Raw genomic sequence first — 17,430 nt, 5'->3', positions numbered from 1 at the left:
GTTTTCAAAGCGCTGAATGGGAGCGCTGAATGTATTCAGCCACTTTCAGCCATTCTGGCGCAGTGGCGGGAAAAAAAACTCGTTCAAAGCGCATCTTGGCATGATCTTGCAGCTTGCATCGTGTTCTGCCACCTTCCGGCTTTCGTTGTTGGTGAAACTTCTCTCCTTGCCTTTTTGTCGGTCATCATGGAATCCTGGACAGTAGCACTGGAGCGGCGACTACTGGAGCTTTGGTTTGAAACAAAAACCAAGTATGAGACCACTATGAAAAAAATACCAGAAAGAGAGCTTGGATCTTGGACGAACTGAAGAAGTGTGCTGGAGAAGGCGGACGGGAAAACAAGAGAAAATCATATTCAAAATGAGCCGGAAGAAAAAAACTCTAGCACACAAAAAAATCCAGCCGATTTCGCGAAGTGGTGTGACCAACCGCCCCATTCAGCACAAGCCACTTTCAGCGCAAGCGGGAAACGGCTTGTTTGGTGTGACCGCAGCCTAATAGCAAGTATTACTTTCACTGGGGGCAGGGGTAATAGCAGGTGGATCCCAGGACGGATACCCTGACGCCATCAATCCTTTTTCTGCACCTTGTCCTCACCCACCTACTGACGTGTGGTGAGCCCATAAGTGGGATCGTTTTCCAAGTCCACCCGTAGTTTGAGGATTTCAGGGGGTGTCGGCCTTTGGGCGGTTCAAAAGCCAATTGAGTCATCTTTCCAAGATTCCTTTTGAGTCTCTCTCCCCTTTCCCGGGGAGACCGAGGTGACCAGTTTTGGCAGTGAGCAAGTACAAGGACAAGTGTGCGTGTGTGTGTGTGTGTGTGTGTGTGTGTGCGTGTGTGTATGTGTGTGTGTGCGCGTGCGTGCGTGTCCAAGGGACTGCAGGAATTACCTGGTGATCGAAAAGAACATCCAGAGGAAATTGTTCTCCGCAACCTTCACATGGCGCTGCATCATCCGAAGCAGTGTTGTCTTCACCGAGACCACCTAAGCCTGGCAGTGAAACAGTAGAAGCCATACACCAGGGATGAATCTACTGTCGTGTTTTTGCATAGCAGTTTTTCCTATGCAAAATCTCAATTGTGGCGTAAGCTACAAAAAACATGGATAGCCTGTACATGTATGTATGGCAGTTTTCTGCATGTCACTGTGATTTTTGAGTAGCAGTAGACCGATTTCACGTAGCAAACTGCGATGCAATACCGGATAAATTCGTTCCTGTACAGATATACCATACATACCGCTAAGCAGTACTGTTTAAAAGTCAACAAATATTCGGCGCATACTTATTTTCGGCCAGGTCATAATTAGGTCATAATTGGCCGAAAATTAGTTGCGGCCGAAATTTTGTTTCGCAAGATTCAGTATGACAGTGTATACAGGAAGCAGCAGTAGAGGCCGAACATTTAATGCGACCGGAATGTGTTTTAGCCCTGGGAGGCCGCAATTTGAATGGGCCGAACATTTGTAGACTTACTGTAAACGTATTTCTCAGGGTGCTAGCCACACTGGCGTCTAAGCAATACCCCCCCCCCCCCCCCCATTCCTGGGCGCAACATTCTATTTTTCTTGCCATCCGGAGTACATGTATAAGCGACACACTGCTGTAAACCCGGAAACCTTTGCGATCCTGAATCCTTTAATTTTAACAGCGGTTTTCGCGATGGATGTGAAATCGAAAAAGTAAGCCAGCGCGAAATGTAGAAGTGTGGTTAAGACACTGCACTGAGGAAAGTGTGACTACAAGCGAGAACATATCCAGGTACAAATTTGGGGGGGGGGGGGCAGTCCGGGATCGGGCACTGCCTGTAACTTCGAAGTGTCCGTTACTCTGCACCACATATGGCTTGATAGGGGAAGGCCATACTGCAGGTCAACAAATATTCGGCGCATACCGGTATTTACTTTCGGCTATTTTCGGCCTTTGCATATTTGGCCGAAAATTTATTGTGGCCGAAATTTCGTTTGCAAGGTTCAGTTTGACAGTGTATACAGGCAGCAGCAGCAGCAGCAGCAGCAGCAGCAGTACAGGCCAAAAATTTGTTGCAGCGAAATGCGTTTTAGCCCTGGGAGGCCGAAATTTGAATGGGCTGAACGTTTGTAGACCTACAGTAGCTATGGTATGTGACGTCACTATTTCCACAAAAAGTAACACAGGAGTACCGTCTTTCCCCGAATATAAGTCTCACCTTTTTTACACTAAACTTCAAGGGCAAAGAAGGGAACGCGACTTACAATCGAGAGTGACATCCTACTTACATGCATGTATTGAAACAATGTGATTCAAACCTCAAAGTGGGGGTGCAACTTATAATCGAGTGCGCCTTACTATCGGGGAAATACGGTACTAATATTTCCGATAAAACTTATCCAAAGGGTGCCCGGCAGACCGAAGTGCCCGTGACGTCGGCGTCCGGAGAACTGAGGTGCAAGTGTAGAAGGTCCACGCCATTGCAACAATCAATTGCAGAACATCAAGTGGTCGAGTGACACTACGCATGCACCGTGCATAGAGCGCTGTCCGTCAGGCAATATTCAGAGTCCAAGCGGCAGGGGCGATGTTTGAGGGGTTATTTCTACGCGTTTCAAAGTGTATCTAACACACCGTACCTGGCCACACAACACAGCCTGAACATGTACCCAACAACGAATTTCCTCGCTATGGAGTATAGTGTTGTTAATGTGGGCCACGAGCGCAGTGTGGAGTGGAGGAGTGTTTCAAAATCTCAAATGGCCAAGTTCGTCGCTGCTTCTACGTGATTGAACATGTGCGCATATATAAAAAAACTCTCCAACCACACTGACTGCTTGTCCTTTGCCATACACGGGATGAAACGTACAGCCCTGCTCAATGAAATGCAATCTAGTCAGCCACTGCCACGCCGGGTGCTGTGCAGCTCTAGACCCAGCGTTAGTAGCAAAAGCATATACACAGATTTTCTGGGGATTTCCAGAGAATTCCCGAGGGAAGATAAACTTTCAGGGTTTTCAACGGCTTTCAAGGGTGCTACGAACGATTGGGTATACAACAGGAGTGGAAGGGGGGGGGGGAGGGGGCAGGGGCAGACGTATGTTGCCTGTTTGCACCCTGGCAGCGAGAATTTCGGCGTAGATTTACCACAAGTCACCCACAGCTCGAGGGAACCTACCTGGGAAGCTAGTGGTACCATAACCTCCTCCTCCTGCGGCTGCTGCTGCATTCAATGAAGCCGCTGGTGCTTGCAACTCTCGGCTGCAGCCGGTACGCCGATGCTGTGGTAGCTTGTTGCCGCGGAACGACATGCCGCAGCCGGTGCACCGCTGCTCTCGGCGTGCGCATGCCAGCTCGTGATCGTCCAGGTCGCCAAGCCTGACTTCCACCTCGCAGAACTCGCACGCCACCGGAACATCGTTCGGGTCGGACGAACAACCCTCAAAGTACGATGTAGAGGATGCGCCAACAGCATTTTGAGTGTCAGCTTGCGGCGGTGGTCCAGCAGCAGCAGCAAAAGGAGCAGAGCCCCCGTTGTGCTTGGGGGTGTTACGAGACAAACCAGACCTGGAGTTAGATGCCATTGACGCACTAGAGGTGCTGGGAGTTACGGTCGAGCCACGCGCGCCATTAGAGCGTGCAGATGATGCTTGCTTTACTGACGACGAGGAGCTCGACAGTGATGCAGTGGATCGCGAGGACGAACTGCCGGTGGTTTTCTTGCTGCTGCTGGTGGTGGTTTTCTTGCTGCTGCTGCTAGTGTTAGATAGTGGTGGGTTGCTGGTGGCGGTGCTGCTGGTAACACTGGCTCTGCTGTTCGCCGCGCTGGCTCTGCTGCTGTTGCTAGTGCTGCCAGTCAGCTGTGAACTTGACAAAGTGTTGGCTGCACCGGCTGCCACACTGCTGGATGTCACGCTGCCCGACAAGCTGCCATACGCGCCAAGACCACGAGCATTGCCAGCAGCAGCAGCAGCAGCTGGTGGTGACTTGGTCTGTTGAGTTGACCTAGGTACGCGTCTCTTTGCTTGCTGCGTGGCGGTGGTGGTGTTGGTGCTTGAAGCAGCCAGGCTGGCTGATGCGGAGGCTGGCACTTCGGTAACGCCCCACTCGGCATCAGGCGGGGTGGTGGTCTTGGCATGCGGTGGCTGGCTTCCAGAGAGCTTCAACGACGCCGCTGCGGTTGCCGGTGGCTGTGCTGCTGCCTGTGAAGCAGAACAGTGAGTGGAAGACGGTTTCGAGCTGCCGTTGGCCGATTGTTTCCCAGTGCTCGGCAGCGATGATGATGCTGCGCTGGCAGACGAGTGTGAGGTGGGTACGCCATGCTTCTCTGTCATGTGCCACTCCATGTCTGAGAGGCGCACACGAGTGTGACATAGGCTGCACTCGTCGGTACGAGAGCCGCAATGGCTGCTGTGTTCCGGTAACTCGTCGCATTGCCAGTCTAGCTCACAGTATTTGCATGTAACCAGACGCTTTCTACACTCTTCCTCCTGCAAGGCAGCGCGTGAGAAACACACGCACACACACACACACACACACACACACACACACACACACACACATACATACATGCACACACACACGCACACATGCACACACATGCACACACATGCACACACAAATGCACTGTCCAGGGTTCTAGACAAAGGGGCGTAGCCCTCCCCCTCTGATGCCCCCCCCCCCCCCTCTCCCCCTACTCTGATGCCCCCTGCCCTGATAGCCCACTCTCTACTCATTTGTTTCGATTATGTTTTCCAGATTCACACAACGAAAAACGGCTACAAACCGATCATTCCGGGTGGTAATGGGTGCTACGCCATGTGTACTTGTAGCATTTTTTGTGACAATGCAACATTGGAAAAGGAGAGAAAAAAATGGTAGCGGCTTGCTCCCCCCCCCCCCCCCCCCCTCTCTACACACTCCTGAAAGGGCAGCTAATGATGATGATACTCCGCCATACCTGATGATCATCCAATTGCCATCCTTCCATGCGATCATCACAATCTGGACATGATATCTGTACAGGGGAAAGAGAGAGAGAGAGAGAGAGAGAGAGAGAGAGAGAGAGAGAGAGTGTGTGTGTGGGGGGGGGGGGGGGGGGAGAGAGAGAGAGAGAGAGAGAGAGAGAGAGACTGCCACCCTGATACGCTACAGTTCCGCAACAGTCCCGGATACGACAAAAAGACCGCACACTTTGACACCTCATTTTATGGGTGATGAAATTTTAGCGATAATAGCAAACGGAGTGGTTTCGAGAAGTTCAGTTGTCAATCGAAAGTTAACATTCTGCATAGCATGCAATGTGCATGCATTTTGACCGACATGAAACGCTGATCACTAGAAATTTCCCTGCAAACTCGTGCTAGTTTATACATGTAAATCGCATCCGCTTTTACCCGTCGAAATGAGCCTTTTACAGTACAGTATTCATCAGCTCACATCAACAGGTCACGCACGTTACTGCTCCCGAGACTGAGGCTCGTGAGCACTCCCTACTGGCTGCATGTAAGCCTAGGAGAAAAAGCATTTTAAAAGGGCTACAGTTTTTTTTCATTACAGGGTGCGACAGAGCTTTTTACCTGTTTATGGTCTTCAGCCACGTGTCGGTCAAAGTCTGCAACCTTTATAGGTTCATTGCACCGCTCGCAGAACCTGTTGAGACGACGGCATCGAGGCTCGTGCATAGTAGCGTACACATCCACGGACACATCTTGACGGCTGTGATGTATACAGACACACACACACACACACACACACACACACACACACACACACACACACACACACACACACACACACACACACACACACACACACAAACACGAACATACACACACACACACACACACGCGCACGCAAACACGAACACACACAGACACTCACACAGAGGCGCCCCGCATGCAGCCACAACCAAAAGACAAACAAACAAACAAGCAAACAGGACTTTGACCCATGCACCCACAGTTACAATATTCCTGCAGCTAACCTTGCAATGCAGTTTTCTAAAGCAGTGTTCCAACCTACACGATCCTTATGGTAGATATTTGCATTGTTCTCTTCTCGCAAAATTAGCAAAAATGAATACGCCGCAAACATTAGGCTGTTCACAGTATTACAAGTACCGGTACACAGTAGGGATAAGTTTGAAGAAGAGAACGTAATGTTCAAGTAAATTGGACATGGAAACTTTCGTTGTGCTGTGGCGTAGCCAGGGATCGTGCCAGAGCGGAGGAAAGACAGACCGTAATTGGGACAGGAAAACACCAAAGGAATAATCTACTGAATATGTTACACGTGGCACAAATTGAAAACAGGTTCTCTCTATTCACACTCAAGGAAAGAACGAGCTTCAAGCTCCTCACGATCAACATTTTCAAAAACTATTCCACTGGTGCTTTTGATGCCTTCTCACCAGGCGGAATGCAGGCGAAAAGAAACTGAGCAAGAACAATGCATTGGTATACAGCGAAGATGTGATAGAAACAGGGCAGAGAAGAGTGGCAAGAAACAAAACAAAAAAACTGTGAAATGCGTGACCTCGTACACATAGGAGGAATGGCAAAAAGGCGCAAATGCGAAGAAACCAAACAAGCGTGCAATGCACTGCGTCAACAATAGACTACCAATGGACACAGCTAGCAAATTGTTGACGACCTACCAAACAGCCAAAGTGTGAATTTATTTCATTTCTGTTCACAGAAGCCAGGCTTCCTGGTGTGGACATAAAGACTTTTAGTACATAGTACATACGCGTGCACTGAGTGTGCACTAAGCGCACACAAAAAAACTGGACTAAATTGGTATGCGTCACATGTCGCACGTCGCAAAAGTAGGACTTTGGCCAACTTCTACGGCACCAGCCGTGTACTATAGTGCATTGGCCAATTCCGAGCCCCTGAATCACTCTGGGCCCCCTGAATCACTCTGGGCCCCCTGAATCACTCTGGGCCCCCTGAATCACTCTGGGCCCCCTGAATCACTCTGGGCCCCCTGAATCACTAAAACTACATGACTATGTGTGCCATCTTGACCAACTCTCCATGATGGCCCAGGATCGAGCAGCTTGGGGAGGCACCCGGTATAGGGCGCGCGTGCAGGCGATCTCTAGCCGAGGAACAGCAGGGGAACCAGGTGTTGCACGATACTAATAGTTATCATTTTGTATTGTGTCAATGCAATCTACTACATTCCCAACTCGTCACAACCATTAAAAAAAATGTAAAAAATGTAATAAATCGGAAATATGGCCGAAAGCTCTCTGTCGCAATATTCAATGCAATCTGTCACGATTATGAGTCTGAAAAAAAAACATTTTGCTCATAATTTTGATCATTCTTCACAGCATTCACTTTATCTTAGGCTTAAAACAATGGCTATCATATTTCTGACCTATAATTATAAGTCATCGACCTCACCATCTTGAATAAGAATGAAGTGAGACGGTGAAACAGCCATGGGCCCGGAATTGGCGAGTAGACTGTAATAACTCAATGCAGCAGCACGTGGCAGGGAAGCTCTTGTCGCAAGTTGCCCATCGCGTAGCAGAAAGCTATAGTGCATCGAGTTTTGGTCCTGGTGTGACCAGGTAGACCCAGGTAGAGCCACCAGCATACCAAGCAATATCAACGTCAACCTTCATCTCTGCCAAGAAATCAATCGCCGCCATACAACGGGTTTAATACTGCATGCTCCTTTGGTTGTAGGAATTAGTGTTATGTGCCAAGCCCCGGACTGTGTAGTGCATCTCGTTCTGTTTGCCACAGATGAAAAAGAAGAAAAGCTAGCCAAATTGCAATTTGAAAGCATCGGTAGGACCAATGCATGTGTGCCGTGCGGCTGTAAAGAACTACATGCACTGCACGTCCATCATCTTGAAGCGCATAAGCATGATCTGTGGTGGGTAATCCTAAAGATTAGTGTCCCATAGTATAGGGCTTGAAAGTGCTACGTCACAGCATAGCAACAAGTTCAAAAATTCAAAAACTGGATCCACTTGGATCCAGTTTTTGTATGGATCCAATCACATTTCAAGCCGTCTCACTCACAGCAAGGTGATGTAGCCAGTGAAACTGACTGATTTGGCTACTGGGGGCGGGGTTACAACTGGTGGCGAAGTAAAAGTCACCCCTGCATACGACATGAGTGGGTTGCTATGCACCCACATACTGAGGCAATAGCAAAGTCACACCTAAGTGATCCAAAATAGAAATCTGATGTCAACTTACTACTCCCTGGCCGTTTTTGACGTCATCACTTTCAAGCCCTATTAGCAGTGTCCCAAATTATTCTCGGCCTGTAGCATGCACTAATGAACCCAACTGCAAATTATTCGCGACCTTTTTGGTCTGTTGCATGCACTAGTGAACCCTACTGCAAGTACTACAGTTGTGCAATGTGTTGTGTCCCAAAACCGGCGTGCGTTCCGTGCCGTATTTGACGCTGGCACATAAAAGTACTGGCAGTGGCACGTGGAACACACTTTTAGTAGTTTTCCTTATTCCACTTGTTTGCAATTGCTGGTCGTCCTCCTGCCCCCGATTTATTGTCCCGCCAGCAGAGGTTTTCTCTGACGCGCAGATGCAAGCGGAGCAATGGGATATATTCTCTCTTGTTCTTGCCCTTAATGGCCATGAGGAAGTTCTGAACTTCTGTGCAACTCGCCACCTCATCGCAAATGAAGTAGCTTGTGGGACTTGTGGCGAGCAATGTCGGTTGCAAGTGCTCCGTCAAAGCCAAGACGGGTATCGCTGGAAGTGCCGCCCTTGTGGTTTCACCCGCAGCATTCGCTGTGGCTCGTTCTTTCAGTGCAGTCACCTGTCCCTGCACACCATACTGTCCATAGCATACTGGTGGGCCATGGATATGCCCCAGAAAAATGTTCTGCGGGAGCTGGATGTGACCGAGCCAACTCTAATCGACTGGTACAATTTCCTCAGAGACGTGTGTGCGGAGGAGATTGCTGACAATCCCATACGATTGGGTGGACTTGATGATGACGGGCAGCCAATCGTTGTCGAAATCGACGAGAGCAAGTATTTCCATCGGAAATACCATCGCGGGCAGTGGCGAAATACCATCGCGGGCAGTGGCGAGAGGGTCATTGGGTCTTCGGTGCTATTGAGAGAGAGAGTCTGGACGATGTATGATACAGGTATGTTTGGCGAAGTTTGATTGTGGTCTCGTGTGCACCCGGCCCACAACTGTACTAGCAGTTTTTTCCTCTTCTGACCGTTTGTTTTGCTCTTGTCAGGCGCGTACGCAGGGGGGGGTCCCGTTGCCCGGAACCCCCCCCCCCCCCAAATGTTCCAAACGAGCAACGTTTTTGGGCATTTTTTGGTAGGGTGCACGATCGATCTGGCAAGAATGAATGCAAAACTTCAACAGACCGTAACTCAGTCAAATCTCGCTCAAATTCAGCGATCCAAATATCCAGATCGAATAGAAAATTCTCAGCTGTCGGTTGGAACAATTTTCGAAGCGCTGCGAGCAATGTCTCTTGGGATAAATCATTCGTAAGTTGAGCCGCGATCTCGGGAACTTCAAAAGCGCGCAGTGCGACTTGAGTATCGAGAATTTGAGACTTTCCGTCATGCTGACTTGCTCAAATTTGCAGGGGCTTCACTTCTGATATTTTCAAGAGTACACAGCAAAAAATCGAAACTCTTCTATCAAGAAAAACGAAATCGCGGGAGCAGGACGCGTTTGGGCCTTTGAGGCATTTTTCGCACCATCGCTGCACTCTACCGCTATAGGCTATAGCGGTAGGGTGCGACATATCCAGCGCTATAGGCGCTGGATATGTATATGACTGTACTGTGTCCTGGCTATCATGGTCGACCTCATTCTCTCCCGGGTACCTTTCCACTTCCAGAAAGCCCAAGAGAATGAAGATTGAGTGAGTAGAACTGAAGTTATGATCCAAAGAACATGAAAAATGCATAATTTTGAAATTTTCCTAGGGCTCTTTAGAAAGGATTAAAACTCATTCACGGTTTGGGATTCAGTTGGAAACCCCCCTAGAGGTGACCCTGCGTACGCGCCTGCTTGTAGGAAGTACCAGACCGCCGTGCACAGACGTTAGTTCCCCTGATGGAGGTGTGGGTTCTACCCGGAACACGCATCATTTCCAACGGTTGGGCAGCTTATGCTCATCTCGGAGACGTGAACGACGGCATGTACACGCACGACGTCGTCGTTCACGAACACAACTTCGTGGATCCAGTTCACCGCGACATTCACACCAATAGTGTTGAAAACATGTGGGTGCGAGCGAAGCGACAGCTGAGGAGAAATTCTGGCACCTCCGAGCCCTTGTTCCCGAGCTATCTGAAGGAATTCATTTGGAGACAGGAACGCAGAGCTGCAAGGGACTACTTCAGAAGCACGTTGGCAGGTATTCGACGTCAGTACCCCATCTAGATAGTCTCGATTTGCCTCGCTTCGCTACCTGTTCCGCCTTCTGGTGCTGTTCCTTGTTGTCTCATCTACTATTCCTCTCCTGCTAATCCTGTTGTTCGTGTGCTGGCAGTGCCGTTCGTTGTCCTGAGCTAATCCTGTTGTTCGTGTGCTGGCGGTGCCGTTCGTCATCCTGAACCCCAAGGATCTACTACAAAACTCCACCACCATTGTCTCTGAGTGTTAGAGTGTGTTCCACTCAGGTCACCTGACTGAGTTTGTTGTTGTTGTATACTTTATTTCTAGTATACAACAACAACAAACTCAGTCAGGTCAATTACGGAAACGAACACATGCCGGTTTTGGGATAGATTAGTGCATGCAGTGCATGACCAACAGACCAAAAAGGGAGCATCAGAAATTTGAGACACTAATATTTTTCTGGTGAAAAGCAGTGATTTGAGTGTGAGCCAGTGTTGCTCACAACCAATTTTTTACTAATCTTTAGGTCGAGAATAATATGGGACACTAATCTTTAGGATTACCCTTAGGATTACCCTGCGGTCTTTCTGAAAGGTTCACACTAACAATCATGGAATGTCGAGCATGGTTATCATCAGGGAGCAGTAACATACTTTTTACTGCTCCCTGATTATCATAATTAGTTGATCAAAAGCCAGCCAGGTCAGGTCCCACTAACCAGTTGGGACACCGTTTCGTTTCAGCACCCGCAGCAGACATCCTCAGCCGCTAGACCTTCTCCCTTTTGAAATTCCACACGTATCACCACCTAGGCTGGGTCTGGTCTACAACCAAACCTACAACCAAGTCGTCGTATTATTGCTTTTACCAAATAAATGTCCAGGACGTGCATGAACTGTTTAGAGTGAAAGGCGAGCTGGAACAAGACCAAACTACAGCTGCCAGTGCTATTCCTTCCTCAAAATTCAGTAGAAATGACAACAACGATGAGCAAGAGCTTGTACTGTAGTTGTAGAGGCCGAGATGCACTACTGTACAACGTAACAATAGATCTACGTGTAGTTTGCCAAGGAAGAAGTTTCGTTGCCACTTGACCCAGCTAGGGTAAATCCCCTTGCAGCATTTGAATTTTTGGTGCATGACTCATGATTCCATACAATGACGTTTCCACAGGTCGTTACTATGGCTACGACAGTCAACCAGGTCAACAGGCGAAGGACTAAGTCTAAAGTCTAAAGGGACCCTCACTTAATTTTTACCGACTTTCGCGGCAAAAAACACATTTCGACACGCGTGTGTGCTGGACGTCTGCGCGTGCACGACAAGACGTGTGAGCTGGCTGACAAGTGAGAGCCAGGGAGTCGTCAAGTACCGGCGTTTGACGACTCCCGGCCTGGTGAGAGCATGCATGCATGCATGTCCAGCTGGCGGGAAAGGGAACCTATTTTGTAGATCGATGGGTTGAATGTGAAATTGTGGATTGTACACGAGGTTTGTTTTGATGTTCTGATACTTGTTGTAATGGCTAGTGATCTTGCAAACTGTTAACTGTTACTGTGACTTTTCCAAGTCCTACTGATATACCTTGTCAAATCAGATGCCCTGTAGTAGTCTTGGTGGAGGCAGACTGGAATGCGTTGAATTCGTAGCTTCTGAAATTGAAATTTATTTTTTCTTGAGTGACACTGACAAGCGATGGCATTGGCGACAGGAGAACTTTGCTTCCTTCCAGGAGAGCTGCATCGCAGTCGGATCCTGTCCATGCACATGCGATCATGCTGTGTTGTAGACAGTGGAGAGCTAATTTTGACCCAAGAAAATAGTTTTGAACATTCATGAAGAGGATATTGTTGCTGTAGCTAGCTGACAGACATAGCCTGTGGCAGTGGTGTATGAAATCAGCTTGCAAGGTCTGTAGCAACTTGATCATGCAGAGAAGGAGCTGAACTGCACACGCACTCGCTACTGCTCTCGCAAGATGATTGGCTTCTCTCCAGTGATCCAGCCCCCTCAACGCATGGATCCACTGCGCTTTGTCGTCGAACACATCAACACGCCTGTTGACGTTCACTGGGAAAGGTATCACTTCACGATGAGGAGCACACAGCACTCGTGGAGGCTTGTGCCGGGTGAGTGGCTTCTCTCCACTGATGCAGGCCACCTGGAGGCATCGGGCCAAGTGCGTTCTTTGCCGCAAGGGCCATATCAAAACAGCAACACCAGCAATGCCACCACTTCCCGACTTCAAGACAACTGGACCACATCAGTCATTTGCCATAATTAGTGTCGGCTATGTCATCCCCTTCTATGCACGCCAGGGTCGAGATCGGTCACAACTCAAAGAGATATGTATGTGTGTTTACATGCCTGCTGACTAGGGCTTGTCATTTCGAGGTTATCTCTGGACAACGACGGTTTTCTCCTGGCTCTTAGACCCCGATTCACCGTGCGACGTGGTGTGCCACAAGAGATGCAATCGGACAACGGTACCAATTTCCGTGTGGCTGATCAAGAGGTAAAAGCAGCTGTCAAGTTTCTCGACAACTTCAGACTAGCAGCAGAAAGGTCATACCGCGACATTACCTGGTACTTCAAGCCACCAAGTGCACCACACTTTGGTGGTGTGTTCTAGGTAATGGCCAAGGCAATGAAACTAGTGCTGCATGAAGACCTTCAGCTGCTATTGCCACAACACTTTCTCATTGGCCATGCTAGGGCAACTGTTGCTGCTGAAGCCAACACATCTACAATGACTCAAGCTCACCCAAGAAAGCGCTGGGAGTTTGTGCAACGTATTGTAGATCAGGTATGGAAACGTTGGCTGAAAGAGATTGTTCCGAAGCTAAGCATCCAAGTGATGTGGTTGCTTCAACAGCATCACCCTAAGGAGATATCGTGCTTGTGATGGATAAGCACACTGCAACTGCACACTAGCCACTTGGACGTATGCTTATGACCTATCCAGGTAAGGATGGTGCTGTTCGGATAGTAGAAGTTTAAGTAGCTGGGAAGGTATACAAGCATGCAGTTCATCATCTTGAGCCACTGGAAGTTAAAGGTGCAAGTACTGAGCGAACTGTGATTGTTTTCATATTCATAGTAAAGAAAAAAAAGACCAAAGAACTACAAGTTATGCTATACTGTCCACTAACACCACCAGTTACTTGGCAATCAGCTCATGCAATAACAATAATTATAACATTGCACCAAACTGACCGACAGTACTGACGTTCTACAACAAACTGGCTATCAACTCTAGCACGTCTTGTAGGTCCTTGGTCCTTTTCTTCCATCCGAGTTTTCATATTCAAGTTTTCATATTCAATTGCCATTGTTTTTGTCATGTTTTTCTTCTTGTTGTCTTCGTCTTTTACTCACTCATGTGATATTTATCACTTTTCTTTCACGAGGGAGATATGTTAGATTTAATCTCCTATTTCTGTGTAATTTACATGTACTACTGTGTTCAATGGTGGTGAACCACGATGCATTGATCATCATGAATGCATGTGACATGCGTCACAGATCTGGTTTCTATTGCTGGCATCTATTACGCCTGATTGCTTTCTGCCTTGGATTTGCATTCACAACTAAATGTACAATTATTTCTGCATGGCTACATGCATGTACGGTGCAATGCTGTTAAAATTTATGTTGTTGCCTGTTCATACTGTCCTGGAGCTGGAAGGACGCTGGTCTTACTTACTTCTTCTACTTCTTTTAGTTGTTGCTATCTTGCCTAAATGGGCAGTTAATGTTTGCAGCAGTTGTGCTTCGGTTCATAGTTGTATCAAGGAAAGTTAGAACATATGGTTCTCTGTGCTTGTAAGACCACAGTGTAGCAAATGTAACACCTTGCATGCTGGAACTAGCTGGCCGCACACATGCACTCTTAGCCACAACAACAAATAGCACCCATGCACTCTTAGCCACAACAACAAATAGCACCCGGATATATACCCTCCAGTTGCATGAGAATAGTGTTGTACATCAGTAGTACTAGTAGTACAATATTCTATCACAACGAAACCCAAAAAAGCATGATGGGAATAAGTGATCAATGTTGAGAGAGTGTGTGTGTGTGCTAGTGTTCATGAGAAAGCAACAAAAAAAGAGAAACTGAAAGATAGAAAGAGCTTGTGCCGGTGTGTTAGAGAGAGAGAGAAACTGACAGACAAAGAGAGACACAGAGATAGACAAAGAGAGATACAGTGTACGTCAACAGAGAGTGAGAGAGACACACACACACACAGAAAGAGAGATGGAGAGACAGACAGAAAAAGAGAGTAAGTATGTGAGAAAGCGAGCCAATACTTCGTGCCGAGCTTGATCAATACGCGATCAATAATCCAGTCAAATAAGGACAGAACTTCAAAAGAATTTATTACAGCAAAGTACATTGTAGATACACAGGTTGAGAGAAAAAGAGAAAGAGCGACACAGAAATCAAAAGACGCAGAGATCTACAGTGTATGTCAACATGCGTGTTGAGATGTTCAACGACAAAGTGCAGTGGATCCATGCTTTGTGAGTGAGTGTGAGAGAGAGAGACAGACAGACAGAGAGAGAGACACACACACACGCACAGAGACAGAGAAGAGAGAGAGAGAGAGAGTGAGTGTACGTCAACATGCGTGTTGAGATGTTCAACGACAAAGTGCAGTGGATCCATGCTTTGTGAGTGTGTGTGAGAGAGAGAGAGAGAGAGAGAGAGAGAGAGAGAGAGAGAGAGAGAGAGAGAGAGAGAGAGAGAGAGAGATAGAGAGAGAGAGAAAGGGAGAGAGAGAGTGAGTGAGTGTACGTCAACATGCGTGTTGAGATGTTCAACGACAAAGTGCAGTGGATCCATGCTTTGTGAGTGTGTGTGTGTGTGTGTGTGAGAGAGAGAGAGAGAGAGAGAGAGAGAGAGAGAGAGAGAGAGAGAGAGAGAGAGAGAGAGAGAGACAGAGAGAAAGAGAGAGAGAGAGAGACAGAGAGACAGAGAGAGAGACACACACAGAAAGAGAGAGAGAGAGAGACAGAGAGAAGAGAGAGAGAGAAGAGAGAGAGAGAGAGAGTGTACGTCAACATGCGTGTTGAGATGTTCAACGACAAAGTGCAGTGGATCCATGCTTTGTGAGTGAGTGAGTGTGTGTGTGTGTGTGTGTGTGTGTGTGTGTGTGTGTGTGTGCGTGAGAGAGAGAGAGAGAGAGAGAGAGAGAGAGAGAGAGAGAGAGAGAGAGAGAGAGAGAGAGAGAGAGAGAGACGCACACACCCACACACATACATACACAGAAAGACAGACAGAAAAAGAGAGTGGGTAGCATCAAGAAGTAGAGACTATACCAGCAGCTTCGACTAATATACTTCAAGTTCTAGTTGGATGTGTATTGAAGACAATGGTAAGGGGGGGGGGGGGTGTTATTGGAGTTGTTCATGATCAACAGTGTATCTGCTAGGCACATGTTGCATCCATTGGTCCTGTTTGAGTGACAGTAGGCGTGCAACCGGACAATGTTGGTGAAAGGCTGCATTACCAAAGAATTTGGAGAGAGAGAGAGAGAGAGAGAGAGAGAGAGAGAGAGAGAGAGAGAGAGAGAGAGAGAGAGAGAGAGAGAGATGCAGTGGATTCACGCTTCAAGGTGGCCTGCATCACTGGAGAGAAGACACTCACCCAGCACAAGCCCTATCAAAAGCCACGTGCAGTTCATCATCGTTGAGTAAAACAATCACCAGTGCAAGCTGAATGGCATGCTCCATGCCTCGCTTCAACACACCGCGCGGTATTTTTCACGTAGCTCATCATGCTTCAAGGTAGCCTGCATCACTGGGGAGAAGCCCCTCACTCTGTACAAGCCTTCACGAGTGCTGTGTGCTCCTCATCGTGGAGTGACACCTTTTTCCAGTTATATCTACGTCAGGCGTATTGATGTGCAGATAAGTCATGCATTGAGGCAGCCTGTATCACGGGAGAGAAGCCAATCACCTGGCAAGAGCAGTAGAGAGTGCGTGTGCTGTTCCTCATCGTGGAGTACCGTTAAAACTAAAAAACATGCGCCAATGGAAGTTGCTTCAGCTCCTTCTCTGCCATGATCAAGTTGCTACACAGGTCCTCATCGTAGAGTCGTATCTTTTCCAGTGTACGTCAACAGGCATGTTGATGTGTTCCGCGACAAAGTGCAGTGGACCCATGCTTTGAGGCGGCCTGAATCACTGGAGAGAAGCCAATCACCTTGCGAGAGCAGTAGTGAGTGTGTGTGTAGTTCCTCGCCGTAGAGTAACGTAGAACATGCACAAGTGTAAGCTGCATGGGGGTGACCCTTCACATCTCGCTTCAGCTCGTTCTCTGCCATGATCAAGTTGCTACAGACCTTGCACGCTGATTCCATACACCACTGCCACAGGTTATGTCTGTCAGCTAGCTACAGCAACAATATCCTCTTCATGAATGTTCAAAACTATTTTCACGGGTGAAAATCAGCTCTCCACTGTCTACAACACAGCATGATCACATGTGCATGGACAGGATCCGACTGCGATGCAGCTCTCCTGGAAGGAAGCAAAGTTCTCCTGTCGCCAATGCCATCGCTTGTCAGTGTCACTCAAGAAAAAATAAATTTCAATTTCAGAAGCTACGAATTCAACGCATTCCAGTCTGCTTCCACCAAGACTACTACAGGGCATCTGATTTGACAAGGTATATCAGTAGGACTTGGAAAAGTCACAGTAACAGTTAACAGTTTGCAAGATCACTAGCCATTACAACAAGTATCAGAACATCAAAACAAACCTCGTGTACAATCCACAATTTCACATTCAACCCATCGATCTACAAAATAGGTTCCCTTTCCCGCCAGCTGGACATGCATGCATGCATGCTCTCACCAGGCCGGGAGTCGTCAAACGCCGGTACTTGACGACTCCCTGGCTCTCACTTGTCAGCCAGCTCACACGTCTTGTCGTGCACGCGCAGACGTCCAGCACACACGCGTGTCGAAATGTGTTTTTTGGCGGGTAGTCGGCAAAAAATTAAGTGAGGGTCCCTTGGCTTTAGTCCTTCGCGGTCAACAGAGCTCTAGAGCTAGATCTACAAAAGTATGATAT

At 48.0% G+C, this 17,430-nt stretch overlaps 1 protein-coding gene across 1 annotated transcript in view; it reads right to left on the bottom strand.

Annotated features, from left to right (window-relative positions):
* The window catches only part of LOC135827843 (pneumococcal serine-rich repeat protein-like), a 24,996-nt gene extending 13,598 nt beyond the window's left edge, over nt 1-11,398 (bottom strand). Inside the window, exons 1-5 of the mRNA XM_065340274.1 lie at nt 11,066-11,398; nt 5,550-5,688; nt 4,931-4,987; nt 3,149-4,460; nt 892-992 (exon numbers count right to left, since the gene is read on the bottom strand). Of these exons, the coding sequence (XP_065196346.1) occupies nt 892-992; nt 3,149-4,460; nt 4,931-4,987; nt 5,550-5,688; nt 11,066-11,106 (1,650 nt within the window). The 5' untranslated portion in view covers nt 11,107-11,398. The remainder of the gene's footprint in view (nt 1-891; nt 993-3,148; nt 4,461-4,930; nt 4,988-5,549; nt 5,689-11,065) is intronic.
* Between the last annotated feature and the right edge of the window lie 6,032 nt (nt 11,399-17,430).

This window comes from Sycon ciliatum, chromosome 12, assembly GCF_964019385.1.
Source record: "Sycon ciliatum chromosome 12, ocSycCili1.1, whole genome shotgun sequence".
In the NCBI taxonomy this organism is placed as follows: domain Eukaryota; kingdom Metazoa; phylum Porifera; class Calcarea; order Leucosolenida; family Sycettidae; genus Sycon; species Sycon ciliatum.
The sequence above is the reverse complement of the archived record's forward strand: the minus strand, read 5'-3'. Positions and strand labels throughout refer to the sequence as shown.